Source organism: Notolepis coatsorum (assembly GCF_963971535.1).
Source record: "Notolepis coatsorum genome assembly, contig: SCAFFOLD_70, whole genome shotgun sequence".
NCBI lineage: Eukaryota > Metazoa > Chordata > Actinopteri > Aulopiformes > Paralepididae > Notolepis > Notolepis coatsorum.
Genome location: NW_028174564.1, coordinates 406,326 through 427,017, shown reverse-complemented (window position 1 = coordinate 427,017; position 20,692 = coordinate 406,326). Strand labels below are relative to the sequence as shown.

Below are 20,692 nucleotides of genomic sequence, written 5' to 3'. Positions count from 1 at the left end.
GCTCCCAGTCCTACATGATCCATGATGACAGTAGAGCTTCATATTCAGTAGAGCTCCCAGTCCTACATGATCCATGATGACAGTAGAGCTTCATATTCAGTAGAGCTCCCAGTCCTACATGATCCATGATGACAGTAGAGCTTCATATTCAGTAGAGCTCCCAGTCCTACATGATCCATGATGACAGTAGAGCTTCATATTCAGTAGAGCTCCCAGTCCTACATGGTCCATGATGACAGTAGAGCTTCATATTCAGTAGAGCTCCCAGTCCTACATGGATCCATGATGACAGTAGAGCTTCATATTCAGTAGAGCTCCCAGTCCTACATGATCCATGATGACAGTAGAGCTTCATATTCAGTAGAGCTCCCAGTCCTACATGATCCATGATGACAGTAGACCTTCATATTCAGTAGAGCTCCCAGTCCTACATGATCCATGATGACAGTAGAGCTTCATATTCAGTAGAGCTCCCAGTCCTACATGATCCATGATGACAGTAGAGCTTCATATTCAGTAGAGCTCCCAGTCCTACATGATCCATGACGACAGTAGAGCTTCATATTCAGTAGAGCTCCCAGTCCTACATGATCCATGATGACAGTAGACCTTCATATTCAGTAGAGCTCCCAGTCCTGCATGATCCATGATGACAGTAGAGCTTCATATTCAGTAGAGCTCCCAGTCCTACATGATCCATGAAGACAGTAGAGCTTCATATTCAGTAGAGCTCCCAGTCCTACATGATCCATGATGACAGTAGAGCTTCATATTCAGTAGAGCTCCCAGTCCTACATGATCCATGATGACAGTAGAGCTTCATATTCAGTAGAGCTCCCAGTCCTACATGATCCATGATGACAGTAGAGCTTCATATTCAGTAGAGCTCCCAGTCCTACATGATCCATGATGACAGTAGACCTTCATATTCAGTAGAGCTCCCAGTCCTACATGATCCATGATGACAGTAGAGCTTCATATTCAGTAGAGCTCCCAGTCCTACATGATCCATGATGACAGTAGAGCTTCATATTCAGTAGAGCTCCCAGTCCTACATGATCCATGATGACAGTAGAGCTTCATATTCAGTAGAGCTCCCAGTCCTACATGATCCATGATGACAGTAGACCTTCATATTCAGTAGAGCTCCCAGTCCTACATGATCCATGATGACAGTAGACCTTCATATTCAGTAGAGCTCCCAGTCCTACATGATCCATGATGACAGTAGAGCTTCATATTCAGTAGAGCTCCCAGTCCTACATGATCCATGATGACAGTAGACCTTCATATTCAGTAGAGCTCCCAGTCCTACATGGATCCATGATGACAGTAGACCTTCATATTCAGTGGAGCTCCCAGTCCTACATGATCCATGATGACAGTAGAGCTTCATATTCAGTAGAGCTCCCAGTCCTACATGATCCATGATGACAGTAGAGCTTCATATTCAGTAGAGCTCCCAGTCCTACATGATCCATGATGGCAGTAGAGCTTCATATTCAGTAGAGCTCCCAGTCCTACATGGATCCATGATGACAGTAGAGCTTCATATTCAGTAGAGCTCCCAGTCCTACATGATCCATGATGACAGTAGAGCTTCATATTCAGTAGAGCTCCCAGTCCTACATGATCCATGATGACAGTAGAGCTTCATATTCAGTAGAGCTCCCAGTCCTACATGATCCATGATGACAGTAGAGCTTCATATTCAGTAGAGCTCCCAGTCCTACATGATCCATGATGACAGTAGAGCTTCATATTCAGTAGAGCTCCCAGTCCTACATGGATCCATGATGACAGTAGACCTTCATATTCAGTAGAGCTCCCAGTCCTACATGATCCATGATGACAGTAGACCTTCATATTCAGTAGAGCTCCCAGTCCTACATGATCCATGATGACAGTAGAGCTTCATATTCAGTAGAGCTCCCAGTCCTACATGATCCATGATGACAGTAGACCTTCATATTCAGTAGAGCTCCCAGTCCTACATGATCCATGATGACAGTAGAGCTTCATATTCAGTAGAGCTCCCAGTCCTACATGTAACTACTGGTCCTATAAAGACAGTAACTACTTGTCCTATAAAGACAGTAACTACTTGTCCTATAAAGACAGTAACTACTTGTCATATAAATACAGTAACTACTTGTCCTATAAATACAGTAACTACTTGTCCTATAAATACAGTAACTACTGGTCCTATAAATACAGTAACTACTTGTCCTATAAATACAGTAACTACTGGTCCTATAAATACAGTAACTACTGGCCCTATAAATACAGTAACTACTGGTCCTATAAATACAGTAACTACTGGTCCTATAAATACAGTAACTACTGGTCCTATAAATACAGTAACTACTGGTCCTATAAATACAGTAACTACTGGTCCTATAAATACAGTAACTACTGGTCCTATAAATACAGTAACTATTGGTCCTATAAATACAGTAACTACTGGTCCTATAAATACAGTAACTGCTGGTCCTATAAATACAGTAACTACTGGTCCTATAAATACAGTAACTACTTGTCCTATAAATACAGTAACTACTGGTCCTATAAATACAGTAACTACTGGTCCTATAAATACAGTAACTACTTGTCCTATAAAGACAGTAACTACTTGTCCTATAAATACAGTAACTACTTGTCCTATAAAGACAGTAACTACTGGTCCTATAAAGACAGTAACTACTTGTCCTATAAAGACAGTAACTACTTGTCCTATAAAGACAGTAACTACTGGTCCTATAAATACAGTAACTACTGGTCCTATAAAGACAGTAACTACTGGTCCTATAAATACAGTAACTACTGGTCCTATAAATACAGTAACTACTGGTCCTATAAATACAGTAACTACTGGTCCTATAAATACAGTAACTACTTGTCCTATAAAGACAGTAACTACTTGTCCTATAAATACAGTAACTACTTGTCCTATAAATACAGTAACTACTTGTCCTATAAAGACAGTAACTACTTGTCCTATAAATACAGTAACTACTTGTCCTATAAATACAATAACTACTTGTCCTATAAAGACAGTAACTACTTGTCCTGTAAATACAGTAACTACTTGTCCTATAAATACAGTAACTACTGGTCCTATAAATACAATAACTACTTGTCCTATAAATTCAGTAACTACTGGTCCTATAAATACAGTAACTACTTGTTCTATAAATACAGTAACTACTTGTCCTATAAAGACAGTAACTACTGGTCCTATAAATACAGTAACTACTTGTCCTATAAATACAGTAACTACTTGTCCTATAAATACAGTAACTACTTGTCCTATAAAGACAGTAACTACTGGTCCTATAAATACAGTAACTACTTGTCCTATAAATACAGTAACTACTTGTTCTATAAATACAGTAACTACTTGTCCTATAAAGACAGTAACTACTTGTCCTATAAAGACAGTAACTACTGGTCCTATAAATACAGTAACTACTGGTCCTATAAATACAATAACTACTTGTCCTATAAATACAGTAACTACTGGTCCTATAAATACAGTAACTACTTGTTCTATAAATACAGTAACTACTGGTCCTATAAAGACAGTAACTACTGGTCCTATAAATACAGTAACTACTTGTCCTATAAATACAGTAACTACTTGTCCTATAAATACAGTAACTACTGGTCCTATAAATACAGTAACTACTGGTCCTATAAATACAGTAACTACTTGTCCTATAAAGACAGTAACTACTGGTCCTATAAATACAGTAACTACTGGTCCTATAAATACAGTAACTACTTGTCCTATAAATACAGTAACTACTGGTCCTATAAAGACAGTAACTACTTGTCCTATAAAGACAGTAACTACTTGTCCTATAAAGACAGTAACTACTGGTCCTATAAATACAGTAACTACTTGTCCTATAAAGACAGTAACTACTTGTCCTATAAATACAGTAACTACTGGTCCTATAAATACAGTAACTACTTGTCCTATAAATACAGTAACTACTGGTCCTATAAATACAGTAACTACTGGTCCTATAAATACAGTAACTACTTGTCCTATAAATACAGTAACTACTTGTCCTATAAAGACAGTAACTACTTGTCCTATAAATACAGTAACTACTTGTCCTATAAATACAATAACTACTTGTCCTATAAAGACAGTAACTACTTGTACTATAAATACAGTAACTACTTGTCCTATAAATACAGTAACTACTGGTCCTATAAATACAGTAACTACTTGTCCTATAAATACAGTAACTACTGGTCATATAAATACAGTAACTACTTGTCCTATAAAGACAGTAACTACTGGTCCTATAAATACAGTAACTGCTTGTCCTATAAAGACAGTAACTACTTGTCCTATAAAGACAGTAACTACTGGTCCTATAAATACAGTAACTACTGGTCCTATAAATACAGTAACTACTTGTTCTATAAATACAGTAACTACTTGTCCTATAAAGACAGTAACTAATTGTCCTATAAAGACAGTAACTACTGGTCCTATAAATACAGTAACTACTGGTCCTATAAATACAATAACTACTTATCCTATAAATACAGTAACTACTGGTCCTATAAATACAGTAACTACTTGTTCTATAAATACAGTAACTACTGGTCCTATAAAGACAGTAACTACTGGTCCTATAAATACAGTAACTACTTGTCCTATAAATACAGTAACTACTTGTCCTATAAATACAGTAACTACTGGTCCTATAAATACAGTAACTACTGGTCGTATAAATACAGTAACTACTGGTCCTATAAATACAGTAACTACTTGTCCTATAAATACAGTAACTACTGGTCCTATAAATACAGTAACTACTTGTCATATAAATACAGTAACTACTGGTCCTATAAATACAGTAACTACTTGTCCTATAAATACAGTAACTACTGGTCCTATAAAGACAGTAACTACTTGTCCTATAAAGACAGTAACTACTTGTCCTATAAAGACAGTAACTACTGGTCCTATAAATACAGTAACTACTTGTCCTATAAAGACAGTAACTACTTGTCCTATAAATACAGTAACTACTGGTCCTATAAATACAGTAACTACTTGTCCTATAAATACAGTAACTACTTGTCCTATAAAGACAGTAACTACTGGTCCTATAAATACAGTAACTACTGGTCCTATAAATACAGTAACTACTGGTCCTATAAAGACAGTAACTACTTGTCCTATAAATACAGTAACTACTTGTCCTATCAAGACAGTAACTACTGGTCCTATAAAGACAGTAACTACTTGTCCTATAAATACAGTAACTACTTGTCCTATAAATACAGTAACTACTTGTCCTATAAAGACAGTAACTACTGGTCCTATAAATACAGTAACTACTGGTCCTATAAATACAATAACTACTTATCCTATAAATACAGTAACTACTGGTCCTATAAATACAGTAACTACTTGTTCTATAAATACAGTAACTACTGGTCCTATAAATACAGTAACTACTGGTCCTATAAATACAGTAACTACTTGTCCTATAAATACAGTAACTACTTGTCCTATAAATACAGTAACTACTGGTCCTATAAATACAGTAACTACTGGTCGTATAAATACAGTAACTACTGGTCCTATAAATACAGTAACTACTTGTCCTATAAATACAGTAACTACTGGTCCTATAAATACAGTAACTACTTGTCATATAAATACAGTAACTACTGGTCCTATAAATACAGTAACTACTTGTCCTATAAATACAGTAACTACTGGTCCTATAAAGACAGTAACTACTTGTCCTATAAAGACAGTAACTACTTGTCCTATAAAGACAGTAACTACTGGTCCTATAAATACAGTAACTACTTGTCCTATAAAGACAGTAACTACTTGTCCTATAAATACAGTAACTACTGGTCCTATAAATACAGTAACTACTTGTCCTATAAATACAGTAACTACTTGTCCTATAAAGACAGTAACTACTGGTCCTATAAATACAGTAACTACTGGTCCTATAAATACAGTAACTACTGGTCCTATAAAGACAGTAACTACTTGTCCTATAAATACAGTAACTACTTGTCCTATCAAGACAGTAACTACTGGTCCTATAAAGACAGTAACTACTTGTCCTATAAATACAGTAACTACTTGTCCTATAAATACAGTAACTACTTGTCCTATAAATACAGTAACTACTTGTCCTATAAATACAGTAACTACTGGTCCTATAAATACAGTAACTACTTGTCCTATAAATACAGTAACTACTTGTCCTATAAATACAGTAACTACTGGTCCTATAAAGACAGTAACTACTTGTCCTATAAAGACAGTAACTACTTGTCCTATAAAGACAGTAACTACTGGTCCTATAAAGACAGTAACTACTGGTCCTATAAATACAATAACTATTGGTCCTATAAATACAGTAACTACTTGTCCTATAAATACAGTAACTACTTGTCCTATAAAGACAGTAACTACTGGTCCTATAAAGACAGTAACTACTTGTCCTATAAAGACAGTAACTACTTGTCCTATAAAGACAGTAACTACTTGTCCTATAAATACAGTAACTACTGGTCCTATAAATACAGTAACTACTGGTCCTATAAATACAGTAACTACTGGTCCTATAAATACAGTAACTACTTGTCCTATAAATACAGTAACTACTGGTCCTATAAATACAGTAACTACTGGTCCTATAAATACAGTAACTACTGGTCCTATAAATACAGTAACTACTGGTCCTATAAATACAGTAACTATTGGTCCTATAAATACAGTAACTACTGGTCCTATAAATACAGTAACTGCTGGTCCTATAAATACAGTAACTACTTGTCCTATAAAGACAGTAACTACTTGTCCTATAAATACAGTAACTACTTGTCCTATAAAGACAGTAACTACTGGTCCTATAAAGACAGTAACTACTGGTCCTATAAAGACAGTAACTACTGGTCCTATAAATACAGTAACTACTTGTCCTATAAATACAGTAACTACTTGTCCTATAAATACAGTAACTACTGGTCCTATAAATACAGTAACTACTTGTCCTATAAATACAGTAACTACTTGTCCTATAAAGACAGTAACTATGTGTCCTATAAATACAGTAACTACTTGTCCTATAAATACAGTAACTACTGGTCCTATAAATACAGTAACTACTTGTCCTATAAATACAGTAACTACTTGTCCTATAAATACAGTAACTACTTGTCCTATAAATACAGTAACTACTTGTCCTATAAATACAGTAACTACTGGTCCTATAAAGACAGTAACTACTTGTCCTATAAAGACAGTAACTACTGGTCCTATAAATACAGTAACTACTGGTCCTATAAAGACAGTAACTACTGGTCCTATAAATACAGTAACTACTGGTCCTATAAAGACAGTAACTACTGGTCCTATAAATACAGTAACTACTTGTCCTATAAATACAGTAACTACTTGTCCTATAAAGACAGTAACTACTGGTCCTATAAAGACAGTAACTACTGGTCCTATAAATACAATAACTATTGGTCCTATAAATACAGTAACTACTTGTCCTATAAATACAGTAACTACTTGTCCTATAAAGACAGTAACTACTTGTCCTATAAAGACAGTAACTACTTGTCCTATAAATACAGTAACTACTGGTCCTATAAATACAGTAACTACTGGTCCTATAAATACAGTAACTACTGGTCCTATAAATACAGTAACTACTTGTCCTATAAATACAGTAACTATTGGTCCTATAAATACAGTAACTACTGGTCCTATAAATACAGTAACTGCTGGTCCTATAAATACAGTAACTACTTGTCCTATAAAGACAGTAACTACTTGTCCTATAAAGACAGTAACTACTGGTCCTATAAAGACAGTAACTACTGGTCCTATAAAGACAGTAACTACTTGTCCTATAAAGACAGTAACTACTTGTCCTATAAAGACAGTAACTACTTGTCCTATAAAGACAGTAACTACTTGTCCTATAAAGACAGTAACTACTTGTCCTATAAAGACAGTAACTACTTGTCCTATAAATACAGTAACTACTTGTCCTATAAATACAGTAACTACTTGTCCTATAAATACAGTAACTACTGGTCCTATAAATACAGTAACTACTTGTCCTATAAATACAGTAACTACGTGTCCTATAAATACAGTAACTACTTGTCCTATAAATACAATAACTACTTGTCCTATAAAGACAGTAACTACTTGTCCTGTAAATACAGTAACTACTTGTCCTATAAATACAGTAACTACTGGTCCTATAAATACAATAACTACTTGTCCTATAAATTCAGTAACTACTGGTCCTATAAATACAGTAACTACTTGTCCTATAAAGACAGTAACTACTGGTCCTATAAAGACAGTAACTACTGGTCCTATAAATACAGTAACTACTTGTCCTATAAATACAGTAACTACTTGTCCTATAAAGACAGTAACTACTGGTCCTATAAATACAGTAACTACTGGTCCTATAAATACAGTAACTACTTGTCCTATAAATACAATAACTACTGGTCCTATAAATACAATAACTACTGGTCCTATAAATACAGTAACTACTTGTCCTATAAATACAGTAACTACTGGTCCTATAAATACAGTAACTACTGGTCCTATAAATACAGTAACTACTGGTCCTATAAATACAGTAACTACTTGTCCTATAAATACAGTAACTACTGGTCCTATAAATACAGTAACTACTGGTCCTATAAATACAGTAACTACTGGTCCTATAAATACAGTAACTACTGGTCCTATAAATACAGTAACTACTGGTCCTATAAATACAGTAACTACTGGTCCTATAAATACAGTAACTACTGGTCCTATAAATACAGTAACTACTGGTCATATAAAGACAGTACCTACTGGTCCTATAAATACAGTAACTACTGGTCCTATAAAGACAGTAACTACTTGTCCTATAAATACAGTAACTACTTGTCCTATAAAGACAGTAACTACTGGTCATATAAATACAGTAACTACTTGTCCTATAAATACAGTAACTACTGGTCCTATAAATACAGTAACTACTGGTCCTATAAATACAGTAACTACTTGTCCTATACAGACAGTAACTACTTGTCCTATAAATACAGTAACTACTGGTCCTATAAATACAGTAACTACTGGTCCTATAAAGACAATAACTACTGGTCCTATAAATACAGTAACTACTGGTCCTATAAATAGGGATGGGAATCGAAAACCGGTTCCGGTTGGGAACCGGTTCCTAATTGGCCAATGCCTGGAACCGTGTGGCTCCCGTGACTTTCGATTCCCTTATCGCTGCCAGGTTTTTCCTAGTTGCGTAATAATGTTAGCGTTAGCATGTAGCCATGGCAGACTCTATTTGATTCATTAAGGGCTCGAAATTGCCTGGGTTTTGGTAATATGCTCCCGCTGTTTGGCTACTTCTATGTGCAGTGAAAACTACTTGAATGCTTTAGAACATAGTCATTGATTTAGTTTAGGGTGAGCTAAAATTAGCCGCGGAGCTATCGCTAGCTAACGTGAGCTAACGCTATTTAATCAAGCTCACAAAGAGAGATAAACAGCTGACAGCGGATAGTACAGGTACAAATACAATAAAACAGCGGGTGGGGACTGTTGTGTAAACCTTGTACTCTTTAGTTCACATATAATAAGAGCCGGATTGTTTATTTACTAAGTCTCTACTCTGAGTCCGTCAGACAGGAAGTACCATGGTGCAACATACAAATGTGTCCGTGTAGCAACACAAGCCAATACCTACAGGACAGGGGCCCGGGGAGGGAACTCTGTGTGTCTGTGTGAGACAGAAGTCAGAGGAATAACGACTGTTATTCAATAGATTAAATTAGTTTAAGAATAAAAAAATAAATACATTTTAAGAGAATCTCAAATACATTATTTTATTTAAGTGTAGGCTATAGTTAATGTTTTATTTTTTACAGTTTTTTGTATTTTTCTGACATGGTAAATGGCTGCTTTTTTATATAGCGCTTTTATCCAAAGCGCTTTACAATTTGTTCCTTACATTTTACCCAATCACTCACACATTCACACAACGACGGCGCAGGCAACCATGCAAGGTGCCAACCTGCTCATCGGGAGCAGTTAGGGGTTAAGTGTCTTGCTCAAGGACACATCGACACGCTGCCCGGGAGGAGCGGGAATCGAACCGGGAACCTCCGGATTGCCAGACGACTGCTCTACCTCCCGAGCCACTGTCGCCCCTGACATGGGGGCTCAACAATAAATGACAATCAGAAATGTCAAGTTGCATGTTGTTATTCTAACCAGCTTAGTTCTGTTGCATTTCCAATTTATTTATTTAAATTATAAATTGAGCAGGTATCGATAAGAGAATCGATAAAGAATCGAATCGATAAGCAGAATCGATAATCGAATCGTATCGATAAAATCCTATCAATTCCCATCCCTACCTATAAATACAGTAACTACTTGTCCTATAAATACAGTAACTACTGGTCATATAAAGACAATAACTACTGGTCCTATAAATACAGTAACTACTGGTCCTATAAATACAGTAACTACTTGTCCTATAAATACAGTAACTACTTGTCCTATAAATACAGTAACTACTGGTCCTATAAATACAGTAACTACTGGTCCTATAAATACAGTAACTACTGGTCCTATAAATACAGTAACTACTGGTCCTATAAATACAGTAACTACTGGTCCTATAAATACAGTAACTATTGGTCCTATAAATACAGTAACTACTGGTCCTATAAATACAGTAACTACTTGTCCTATAAAGACAGTAACTACTGGTCCTATAAATACAGTAACTACTTGTCCTATAAAGACAGTAACTACTTGTCCTATAAAGACAGTAACTACTGGTCCTATAAAGACAGTAACTACTGGTCCTATAAATACAGTAACTACTTGTCCTATAAATACAGTAACTACTTGTCCTATAAAGACAATAACTACTGGTCCTATAAATACAGTAACTACTTGTCCTATAAATACAGTAACTACTTGTCCTATAAATACAGTAACTACTTGTCCTATAAATACAGTAACTACTTGTCCTATAAATACAGTAACTACTGGTCCTATAAATACAGTAACTACTTGTCCTATAAATACAGTAACTACTGGTCCTATAAATACAGTAACTACTGGTCCTATAAATACAGTAACTACTGGTCCTATAAATACAGTAACTACTGGTCCTATAAATACAGTAACTACTTGTCCTATAAAGACAGTAACTACTTGTCCTATAAAGACAGTAACTACTGGTCCTATAAATAGAGTAACTACTTGTCCTATAAAGACAGTAACTACTTGTCCTATAAAGACAGTAACTACTGGTCCTATAAATACAGTAACTACTTGTCCTATAAAGACAGTAACTACTTGTCCTATAAAGACAGTAACTACTGGTCCTATAAAGACAGTAACTACTGGTCCTATAAATACAGTAACTACTTGTCCTATAAATACAGTAACTACTTGTCCTATAAAGACAATAACTACTGGTCCTATAAATACAGTAACTACTTGTCCTATAAATACAGTAACTACTTGTCCTATAAATACAGTAACTACTTGTCCTATAAATACAGTAACTACTTGTCCTATAAATACAGTAACTACTGGTCCTATAAATACAGTAACTACTTGTCCTATAAATACAGTAACTACTGGTCCTATAAATACAGTAACTACTGGTCCTATAAATACAGTAACTACTGGTCCTATAAATACAGTAACTACTGGTCCTATAAATACAGTAACTACTTGTCCTATAAAGACAGTAACTACTTGTCCTATAAAGACAGTAACTACTGGTCCTATAAATAGAGTAACTACTTGTCCTATAAAGACAGTAACTACTTGTCCTATAAAGAAAGTAACTACTGGTCCTATAAATACAGTAACTACTTGTCCTATAAATACAGTAACTACTGGTCCTATAAATACAGTAACTACTTGTCCTATAAAGACAGTAACTACTGGTCCTATAAATACAGTAACTACTTGTCCTATAAATACAGTAACTACTTGTCCTATAAATACAGTAACTACTGGTCCTATAAATACAGTAACTGCTGGTCCTATAAATACAGTTACTACTTGTCCTATAAAGACAGTAACTACTTGTCCTATAAATACAGTAAATACTTGTCCTATAAAGACAGTAACTACTGGTCCTATAAAGACAGTAACTACTGGTCCTATAAAGACAGTAACTACTGGTCCTATAAATACAGTAACTACTTGTCCTATAAATACAGTAACTACTTGTCCTATAAATACAGTAACTACTGGTCCTATAAATACAGTAACTACTTGTCCTATAAATACAGTAACTACTTGTCCTATAAAGACAGTAACTATGTGTCCTATAAATACAGTAACTACTTGTCCTATAAATACAGTAACTACTGGTCCTATAAATACAGTAACTACTTGTCCTATAAATACAGTAACTACTTGTCCTATAAATACAGTAACTACTTGTCCTATAAATACAGTAACTACTTGTCCTATAAATACAGTAACTACTGGTCCTATAAAGACAGTAACTACTTGTCCTATAAAGACAGTAACTACTGGTCCTATAAATACAGTAACTACTGGTCCTATAAAGACAGTAACTACTGGTCCTATAAATACAGTAACTACTGGTCCTATAAAGACAGTAACTACTGGTCCTATAAATACAGTAACTACTTGTCCTATAAATACAGTAACTACTTGTCCTATAAAGACAGTAACTACTGGTCCTATAAAGACAGTAACTACTGGTCCTATAAATACAATAACTATTGGTCCTATAAATACAGTAACTACTTGTCCTATAAATACAGTAACTACTTGTCCTATAAAGACAGTAACTACTTGTCCTATAAAGACAGTAACTACTTGTCCTATAAATACAGTAACTACTGGTCCTATAAATACAGTAACTACTGGTCCTATAAATACAGTAACTACTGGTCCTATAAATACAGTAACTACTTGTCCTATAAATACAGTAACTATTGGTCCTATAAATACAGTAACTACTGGTCCTATAAATACAGTAACTGCTGGTCCTATAAATACAGTAACTACTTGTCCTATAAAGACAGTAACTACTTGTCCTATAAAGACAGTAACTACTGGTCCTATAAAGACAGTAACTACTGGTCCTATAAAGACAGTAACTACTTGTCCTATAAAGACAGTAACTACTTGTCCTATAAAGACAGTAACTACTTGTCCTATAAAGACAGTAACTACTTGTCCTATAAAGACAGTAACTACTTGTCCTATAAAGACAGTAACTACTTGTCCTATAAATACAGTAACTACTGGTCCTATAAATACAGTAACTACTTGTCCTATAAATACAGTAACTACTTGTCCTATAAATACAGTAACTACTGGTCCTATAAATACAGTAACTACTTGTCCTATAAATACAGTAACTACTTGTCCTATAAAGACAGTAACTACGTGTCCTATAAATACAGTAACTACTTGTCCTATAAATACAATAACTACTTGTCCTATAAATACAATAACTACTTGTCCTATAAAGACAGTAACTACTTGTCCTGTAAATACAGTAACTACTTGTCCTATAAATACAGTAACTACTGGTCCTATAAATACAATAACTACTTGTCCTATAAATTCAGTAACTACTGGTCCTATAAATACAGTAACTACTTGTTCTATAAATACAGTAACTACTTGTCCTATAAAGACAGTAACTACTGGTCCTATAAAGACAGTAACTACTGGTCCTATAAATACAGTAACTACTTGTCCTATAAATACAGTAACTACTTGTCCTATAAAGACAGTAACTACTGGTCCTATAAATACAGTAACTACTGGTCCTATAAATACAGTAACTACTTGTTCTATAAATACAGTAACTACTTGTCCTATAAAGACAGTAACTACTTGTCCTATAAAGACAGTAACTACTGGTCCTATAAATACAGTAACTACTGGTCCTATAAATACAATAAATACTTGTCCTATAAATACAGTAACTACTGGTCCTATAAATACAGTAACTACTTGTCCTATAAATACAGTAACTACTGGTCCTATAAATACAGTAACTACTTGTCCTATAAATACAGTAACTACTGGTCCTATAAATACAGTAACTACTTGTCCTATAAATACAATAACTACTGGTCCTATAAATACAATAACTACTGGTCCTATAAATACAGTAACTACTTGTCCTATAAATACAGTAACTACTGGTCCTATAAATACAGTAACTACTGGTCCTATAAATACAGTAACTACTGGTCCTATAAATACAGTAACTACTTGTCCTATAAATACAGTAACTACTGGTCCTATAAATACAGTAACTACTGGTCCTATAAATACAGTAACTACTGGTCCTATAAATACAGTAACTACTGGTCCTATAAATACAGTAACTACTGGTCCTATAAATACAGTAACTACTTGTCCTATAAATACAGTAACTACTGGTCCTATAAATACAGTAACTACTGGTCCTATAAATACAGTAACTACTGGTCATATAAAGACAGTACCTACTGGTCCTATAAATACAGTAACTACTGGTCCTATAAAGACAGTAACTACTTGTCCTATAAATACAGTAACTACTTGTCCTATAAAGACAGTAACTAATGGTCATATAAATACAGTAACTACTTGTCCTATAAATACAGTAACTACTGGTCCTATAAATACAGTAACTACTGGTCCTATAAATACAGTAACTACTTGTCCTATAAAGACAGTAACTACTTGTCCTATAAATACAGTAACTACTGGTCCTATAAATACAGTAACTACTGGTCCTATAAAGACAATAACTACTGGTCCTATAAATACAGTAACTACTGGTCCTATAAATAGGGATGGGAATCGAAAACCGGTTCCGGTTGGGAACCGGTTCCTAATTGGCCGATGCCTGGAACCGTGTGGCTCCCGTGACTTTCGATTCCCTTATCGCTGCCAGGTTTTTCCTAGTTGCGTAATAATGTTAGCGTTAGCATGTAGCCATGGCAGACTCTATTTGATTCATTAAGGGCTCGAAATTGCCTGGGTTTTGGTAATATGCTCCCGCTGTTTGGCTACTTCTATGTGCAGTGAAAACTACTTGAATGCTTTAGAACATAGTCATTGATTTAGTTTAGGGTGAGCTAAAATTAGCCGCGGAGCTATCGCTAGCTAACGTGAGCTAACGCTATTTAATCAAGCTCACAAAGAGAGATAAACAGCTGACAGCGGATAGTACAGGTACAAATACAATAAAACAGCGGGTGGGGACTGTTGTGTAAACCTTGTACTCTTTAGTTCACATATAATAAGAGCCGGATTGTTTATTTACTAAGTCTCTACTCTGAGTCCGTCAGACAGGAAGTACCATGGTGCAACATACAAATGTGTCCGTGTAGCAACACAAGCCAATACCTACAGGACAGGGGCCCGGGGAGGGAACTCTGTGTGTCTGTGTGAGACAGAAGTCAGAGGAATAACGACTGTTATTCAATAGATTAAATTAGTTTAAGAATAAAAAAATAAATACATTTTAAGAGAATCTCAAATACATTATTTTATTTAAGTGTAGGCTATAGTTAATGTTTTATTTTTTACAGTTTTTGTGTTTTTCTGACATGGTAAATGGCTGCTTTTTTATATAGCGCTTTTATCCAAAGCGCTTTACAATTTGTTCCTTACATTTTACCCAATCACTCACACATTCACACAACGACGGCGCAGGCAACCATGCAAGGTGCCAACCTGCTCATCGGGAGCAGTTAGGGGTTAAGTGTCTTGCTCAAGGACACATCGACACGCTGCCCGGGAGGAGCGGGAATCGAACCGGGAACCTCCGGATTGCCAGACGACTGCTCTACCTCCCGAGCCACTGTCGCCCCTGACATGGGGGCTCAACAATAAATGACAATCAGAAATGTCAAGTTGCATGTTGTTATTCTAACCAGCTTAGTTCTGTTGCATTTCCAATTTATTTATTTAAATTATAAATTGAGCAGGTATCGATAAGAGAATCGATAAAGAATCGAATCGATAAGCAGAATCGATAATCGAATCGTATCGATAAAATCCTATCAATTCCCATCCCTACCTATAAATACAGTAACTACTTGTCCTATAAATACAGTAACTACTGGTCCTATAAAGACAATAACTACTGGTCCTATAAATACAGTAACTACTGGTCCTATAAATACAGTAACTACTTGTCCTATAAATACAGTAACTACTTGTCCTATAAATACAGTAACTACTGGTCCTATAAATACAGTAACTACTGGTCCTATAAATACAGTAACTACTGGTCCTATAAATACAGTAACTACTGGTCCTATAAATACAGTAACTACTGGTCCTATAAATACAGTAACTATTGGTCCTATAAATACAGTAACTACTGGTCCTATAAATACAGTAACTACTTGTCCTATAAAGACAGTAACTACTGGTCCTATAAATACAGTAACTACTTGTCCTATAAAGACAGTAACTACTTGTCCTATAAAGACAGTAACTACTGGTCCTATAAAGACAGTAACTACTGGTCCTATAAATACAGTAACTACTTGTCCTATAAATACAGTAACTACTTGTCCTATAAAGACAATAACTACTGGTCCTATAAATACAGTAACTACTTGTCCTATAAATACAGTAACTACTTGTCCTATAAATACAGTAACTACTTGTCCTATAAATACAGTAACTACTTGTCCTATAAATACAGTAACTACTGGTCCTATAAATACAGTAACTACTTGTCCTATAAATACAGTAACTACTGGTCCTATAAATACAGTAACTACTGGTCCTATAAATACAGTAACTACTGGTCCTATAAATACAGTAACTACTGGTCCTATAAATACAGTAACTACTTGTCCTATAAAGACAGTAACTACTGGTCCTATAAATAGAGTAACTACTTGTCCTATAAAGACAGTAACTACTTGTCCTATAAAGACAGTAACTACTTGTCCTATAAAGAAAGTAACTACTGGTCCTATAAATACAGTAACTACTTGTCCTATAAATACAGTAACTACTGGTCCTATAAATACAGTAACTACTGGTCCTATAAAGACAGTAACTACTGGTCCTATAAATACAGTAACTACTTGTCCTATAAATACAGTAACTACTTGTCCTATAAATACAGTAACTACTGGTCCTATAAATACAGTAACTACTTGTCCTATAAAGACAGTAACTACTGGTCCTATAAAGACAGTAACTACTGGTCCTATAAATACAGTAACTACTTGTCCTATAAATACAGTAACTACTTGTCCTATAAATACAGTAACTACTGGTCCTATAAATACAGTAACTACTGGTCCTATTAATACAGTAACTACTGGTCCTATTAATACAGTAACTACTTGTCCTATAAATACAGTAACTACTTGTCCTATAAATACAGTAACTACTTGTCCTATAAAGACAGTAACTACTTGTCCTATAAATACAGTAACTACTTGTCCTATAAATACAGTAACTACTGGTCCTATAAATACAGTAACTACTGGTCCTATAAATACAGTAACTACTTGTCCTATAAAGACAGTAACTACTTGTCCTATAAATACAGTAACTACTTGTCCTATAAATACAGTAACTACTGGTCCTATAAATACAGTAACTACTTGTCCTATAAAGACAGTAACTACTTGTCCTATAAATACAGTAACTACTGGTCCTATAAATACAGTAACTACTTGTCCTATAAATACAGTAACTACTTGTCCTATAAAGACAGTAACTACTGGTCCTATAAATACAGTAACTACTGGTCCTATAAATACAGTAACTACTGGTCCTATAAATACAGTAACTACTTGTCCTATAAATACAGTAACTACTGGTCCTATAAATACAGTAACTACTTGTCATATAAAGACAGTAACTACTTGTCCTATAAATACAGTAACTACTTGTCCTATAAATACAGTAACTACTGGTCCTATAAATACAGTAACTACTGGTCCTATAAATACAGTAACTACTTGTCCTATAAATACAGTAACTACTTGTCATATAAAGACAGTAACTACTTGTCCTATAAATACAGTAACTACTGGTCCTATAAATACAGTAACTACTGGTCCTATAAATACAGTAACTACTGGTCCTATAAATACAGTAACTACTTGTCCTATAAATACAGTAACTACTTATCCTATAAAGACAGTAACTACTGGTCCTATAAATACAGTAACTACTGGTCCTATAAATACAGTAACTACTGGTCCTATAAATACAGTAACTACTTGTCCTATAAATACAGTAACTACTGGTCCTATAAAGACAGTAACTACTTGTCATATAAAGACAGTAACTACTTGTCCTATAAATACAGTAACTACTTGTCCTATAAAGACAGTAACTACTGGTCCTATAAATACAATAACTACTTGTCCTATACAGACAGTAACTACTTGTCATATAAATACAGTAACTACTTGTCCTATAAATACAGTAACTACTTGTCCTATAAATACAGTAACTACTTGTCCTATAAAGACAGTAATTACTGGTCCTATAAATACAGTAACTACTGGTCATATAAATACAGTAACTACTGGTCCTATAAATACAGTAACTACTTGTCCTATAAATACAGTAACTACTGGTCCTATAAATACAGTAACTACTGGTCCTATAAATACAGTAACTACTTGTCCTATAAATACAGTAACTACTGGTCCTATAAATACAGTAACTACTGGTCCTATACATACAGTAACTACTTGTCCTATAAATACAGTAACTACTTGTCCTATAAATACAGTAACTACTGGTCCTATAAATAGAATAACTACTGGTCCTATAAAGACAGTAACTACTGGTCCTATAAATACAATAACTACTGGTCCTATAAATACAGTAACTACTGGTCCTATAAATACAGTAACTACTTGTCCTATAAATACAGTAACTACTTGTCCTATAAATACAGTAACTACTTGTCCTATAAATACAGTAACTACTTGTCCTATAAAGACAGTAACTACTTGTCCTATAAAGACAGTAACTACTTGTCCTATAAAGACAGTAACTACTTGTCCTATAAATACAGTAACTACTTGTCCTATAAAGACAGTAACTACTTGTCCTATAAATACAATAACTACTGGTCCTATAAATACAGTAACTACTGGTCCTATAAAGACAGTAACTACTTGTCCTATAAATACAGTAACTACTTGTCCTATAAATACAGTAACTACTTGTCCTATAAATACAGTAACTACTTGTCCTATAAAGACAGTAACTACTTGTCCTATAAAGACAGTAACTACTTGTCCTATAAATACAGTAACTACTTGTCCTATAAATACAGTAACTACTGGTCCTATAAAGACAGTAACTACTGGTCCTATAAAGACAGTAACTACTGGTCCTATAAAGACAGTAACTACTTGTCCTATAAATACAGTAACTACTGGTCCTATAAATACAGTAACTACTGGTCCTATAAATACAGTAACTACTGGTCCTATAAATACAGTAACTACTGGTCCTATAAATACAGTAACTACTGGTCCTATAAATACAGTAACTACTGGTCCTATAAAGACAGTAACTACTTGTCCTATAAATACAGTAACTACTGGTCCTATAAAGACAGTAACTACTGGTCCTATAAATACAGTAACTACTTGTCCTATAAATACAGTAACTACTTGTCCTATAAATACAGTAACTACTGGTCCTATAAATACAGTAACTACTTGTCCTATAAAGACAGTAACTACTGGTCCTATAAATACAGTAACTACTGGTCCTATAAATACAGTAACTACTTGTCCTATAAAGACAGTAACTACTTGTCCTATAAATACAGTAACTACTTGTCCTATAAAGACAGTAACTACTGGTCCTATAAATACAGTAACTACTGGTCCTATAAATACAATAACTACTGGTCCTATAAAGACAGTAACTCCTTGTCCTATAAAGACAATAACTACTTGTACTATAAAGACAGTAACTACTTGTCCTATAAAGACAGTAACTCCTTACTGATTTCTCTCTTGTCATTGATCCGCAGGTCCAGATGTTGTTCGATAATGAGTGTCTCCCTGATCACATGACCATGAAGAGGCTGTGGCTGTCCCACTGGTTTGGCAAGGTACAGTGGAGGGTACAGTGGAGGGTACAGTGGAGGGTACAGTGGAGGGTACAGTGGAGGGTATAGTAAGGTACAGTGGAGGGTATAGTAAGGTACAGTGGCGGGTACAGTGGAGGGTACAGTGGAGGGTACAGTGGAGGGTACAGTGGAGGGTACAGTGGAGGGTATAGTAAGGTACAGTGGAGGGTACAGTAAGGTATAGTGGAGGGTACAGTGGAGGGTACAGTGGAGGGTATAGTAAGGTACAGTGGAGGGTATAGTAAGGTACAGTGGAGGGTATAGTAAGGTACAGTGGAGGGTACAGTGGAGGGTATAGTAAGGTACAGTGGAGGGTACAGGGGAGGGTATAGTAAGGTACAGTGGAGGGTACAGTAAGGTATAGTGGAGGGTATAGTAAGGTACAGTGGAGGGTACAGTAAGGTATAGTGGAGGGTACAGTGGAGGGTATAGTAAGGTACAGGGGAGGGTATAGTAAGGTACAGTGGAGGGTACAGTGGAGGGTATAG

General features: G+C 35.0%; 1 protein-coding gene across 5 annotated transcripts in view; it reads left to right on the top strand.

The window, feature by feature from the left end:
* The window catches only part of pcgf1 (polycomb group ring finger 1), a 106,168-nt gene that overhangs the window by 69,039 nt on the left and 16,437 nt on the right, over positions 1–20,692 (top strand). For 3 of the 5 annotated variants that reach the window (XM_084338568.1, XM_084338565.1, XM_084338564.1), the window contains one exon: positions 20,106–20,186. The exons of the other annotated variants lie outside the window; for them this stretch is intronic. In XM_084338568.1, coding sequence (XP_084194694.1) covers positions 20,106–20,186 — 81 coding nt within the window. The remainder of the gene's footprint in view (positions 1–20,105; positions 20,187–20,692) is intronic. 5 annotated transcript variants of the gene reach the window in all.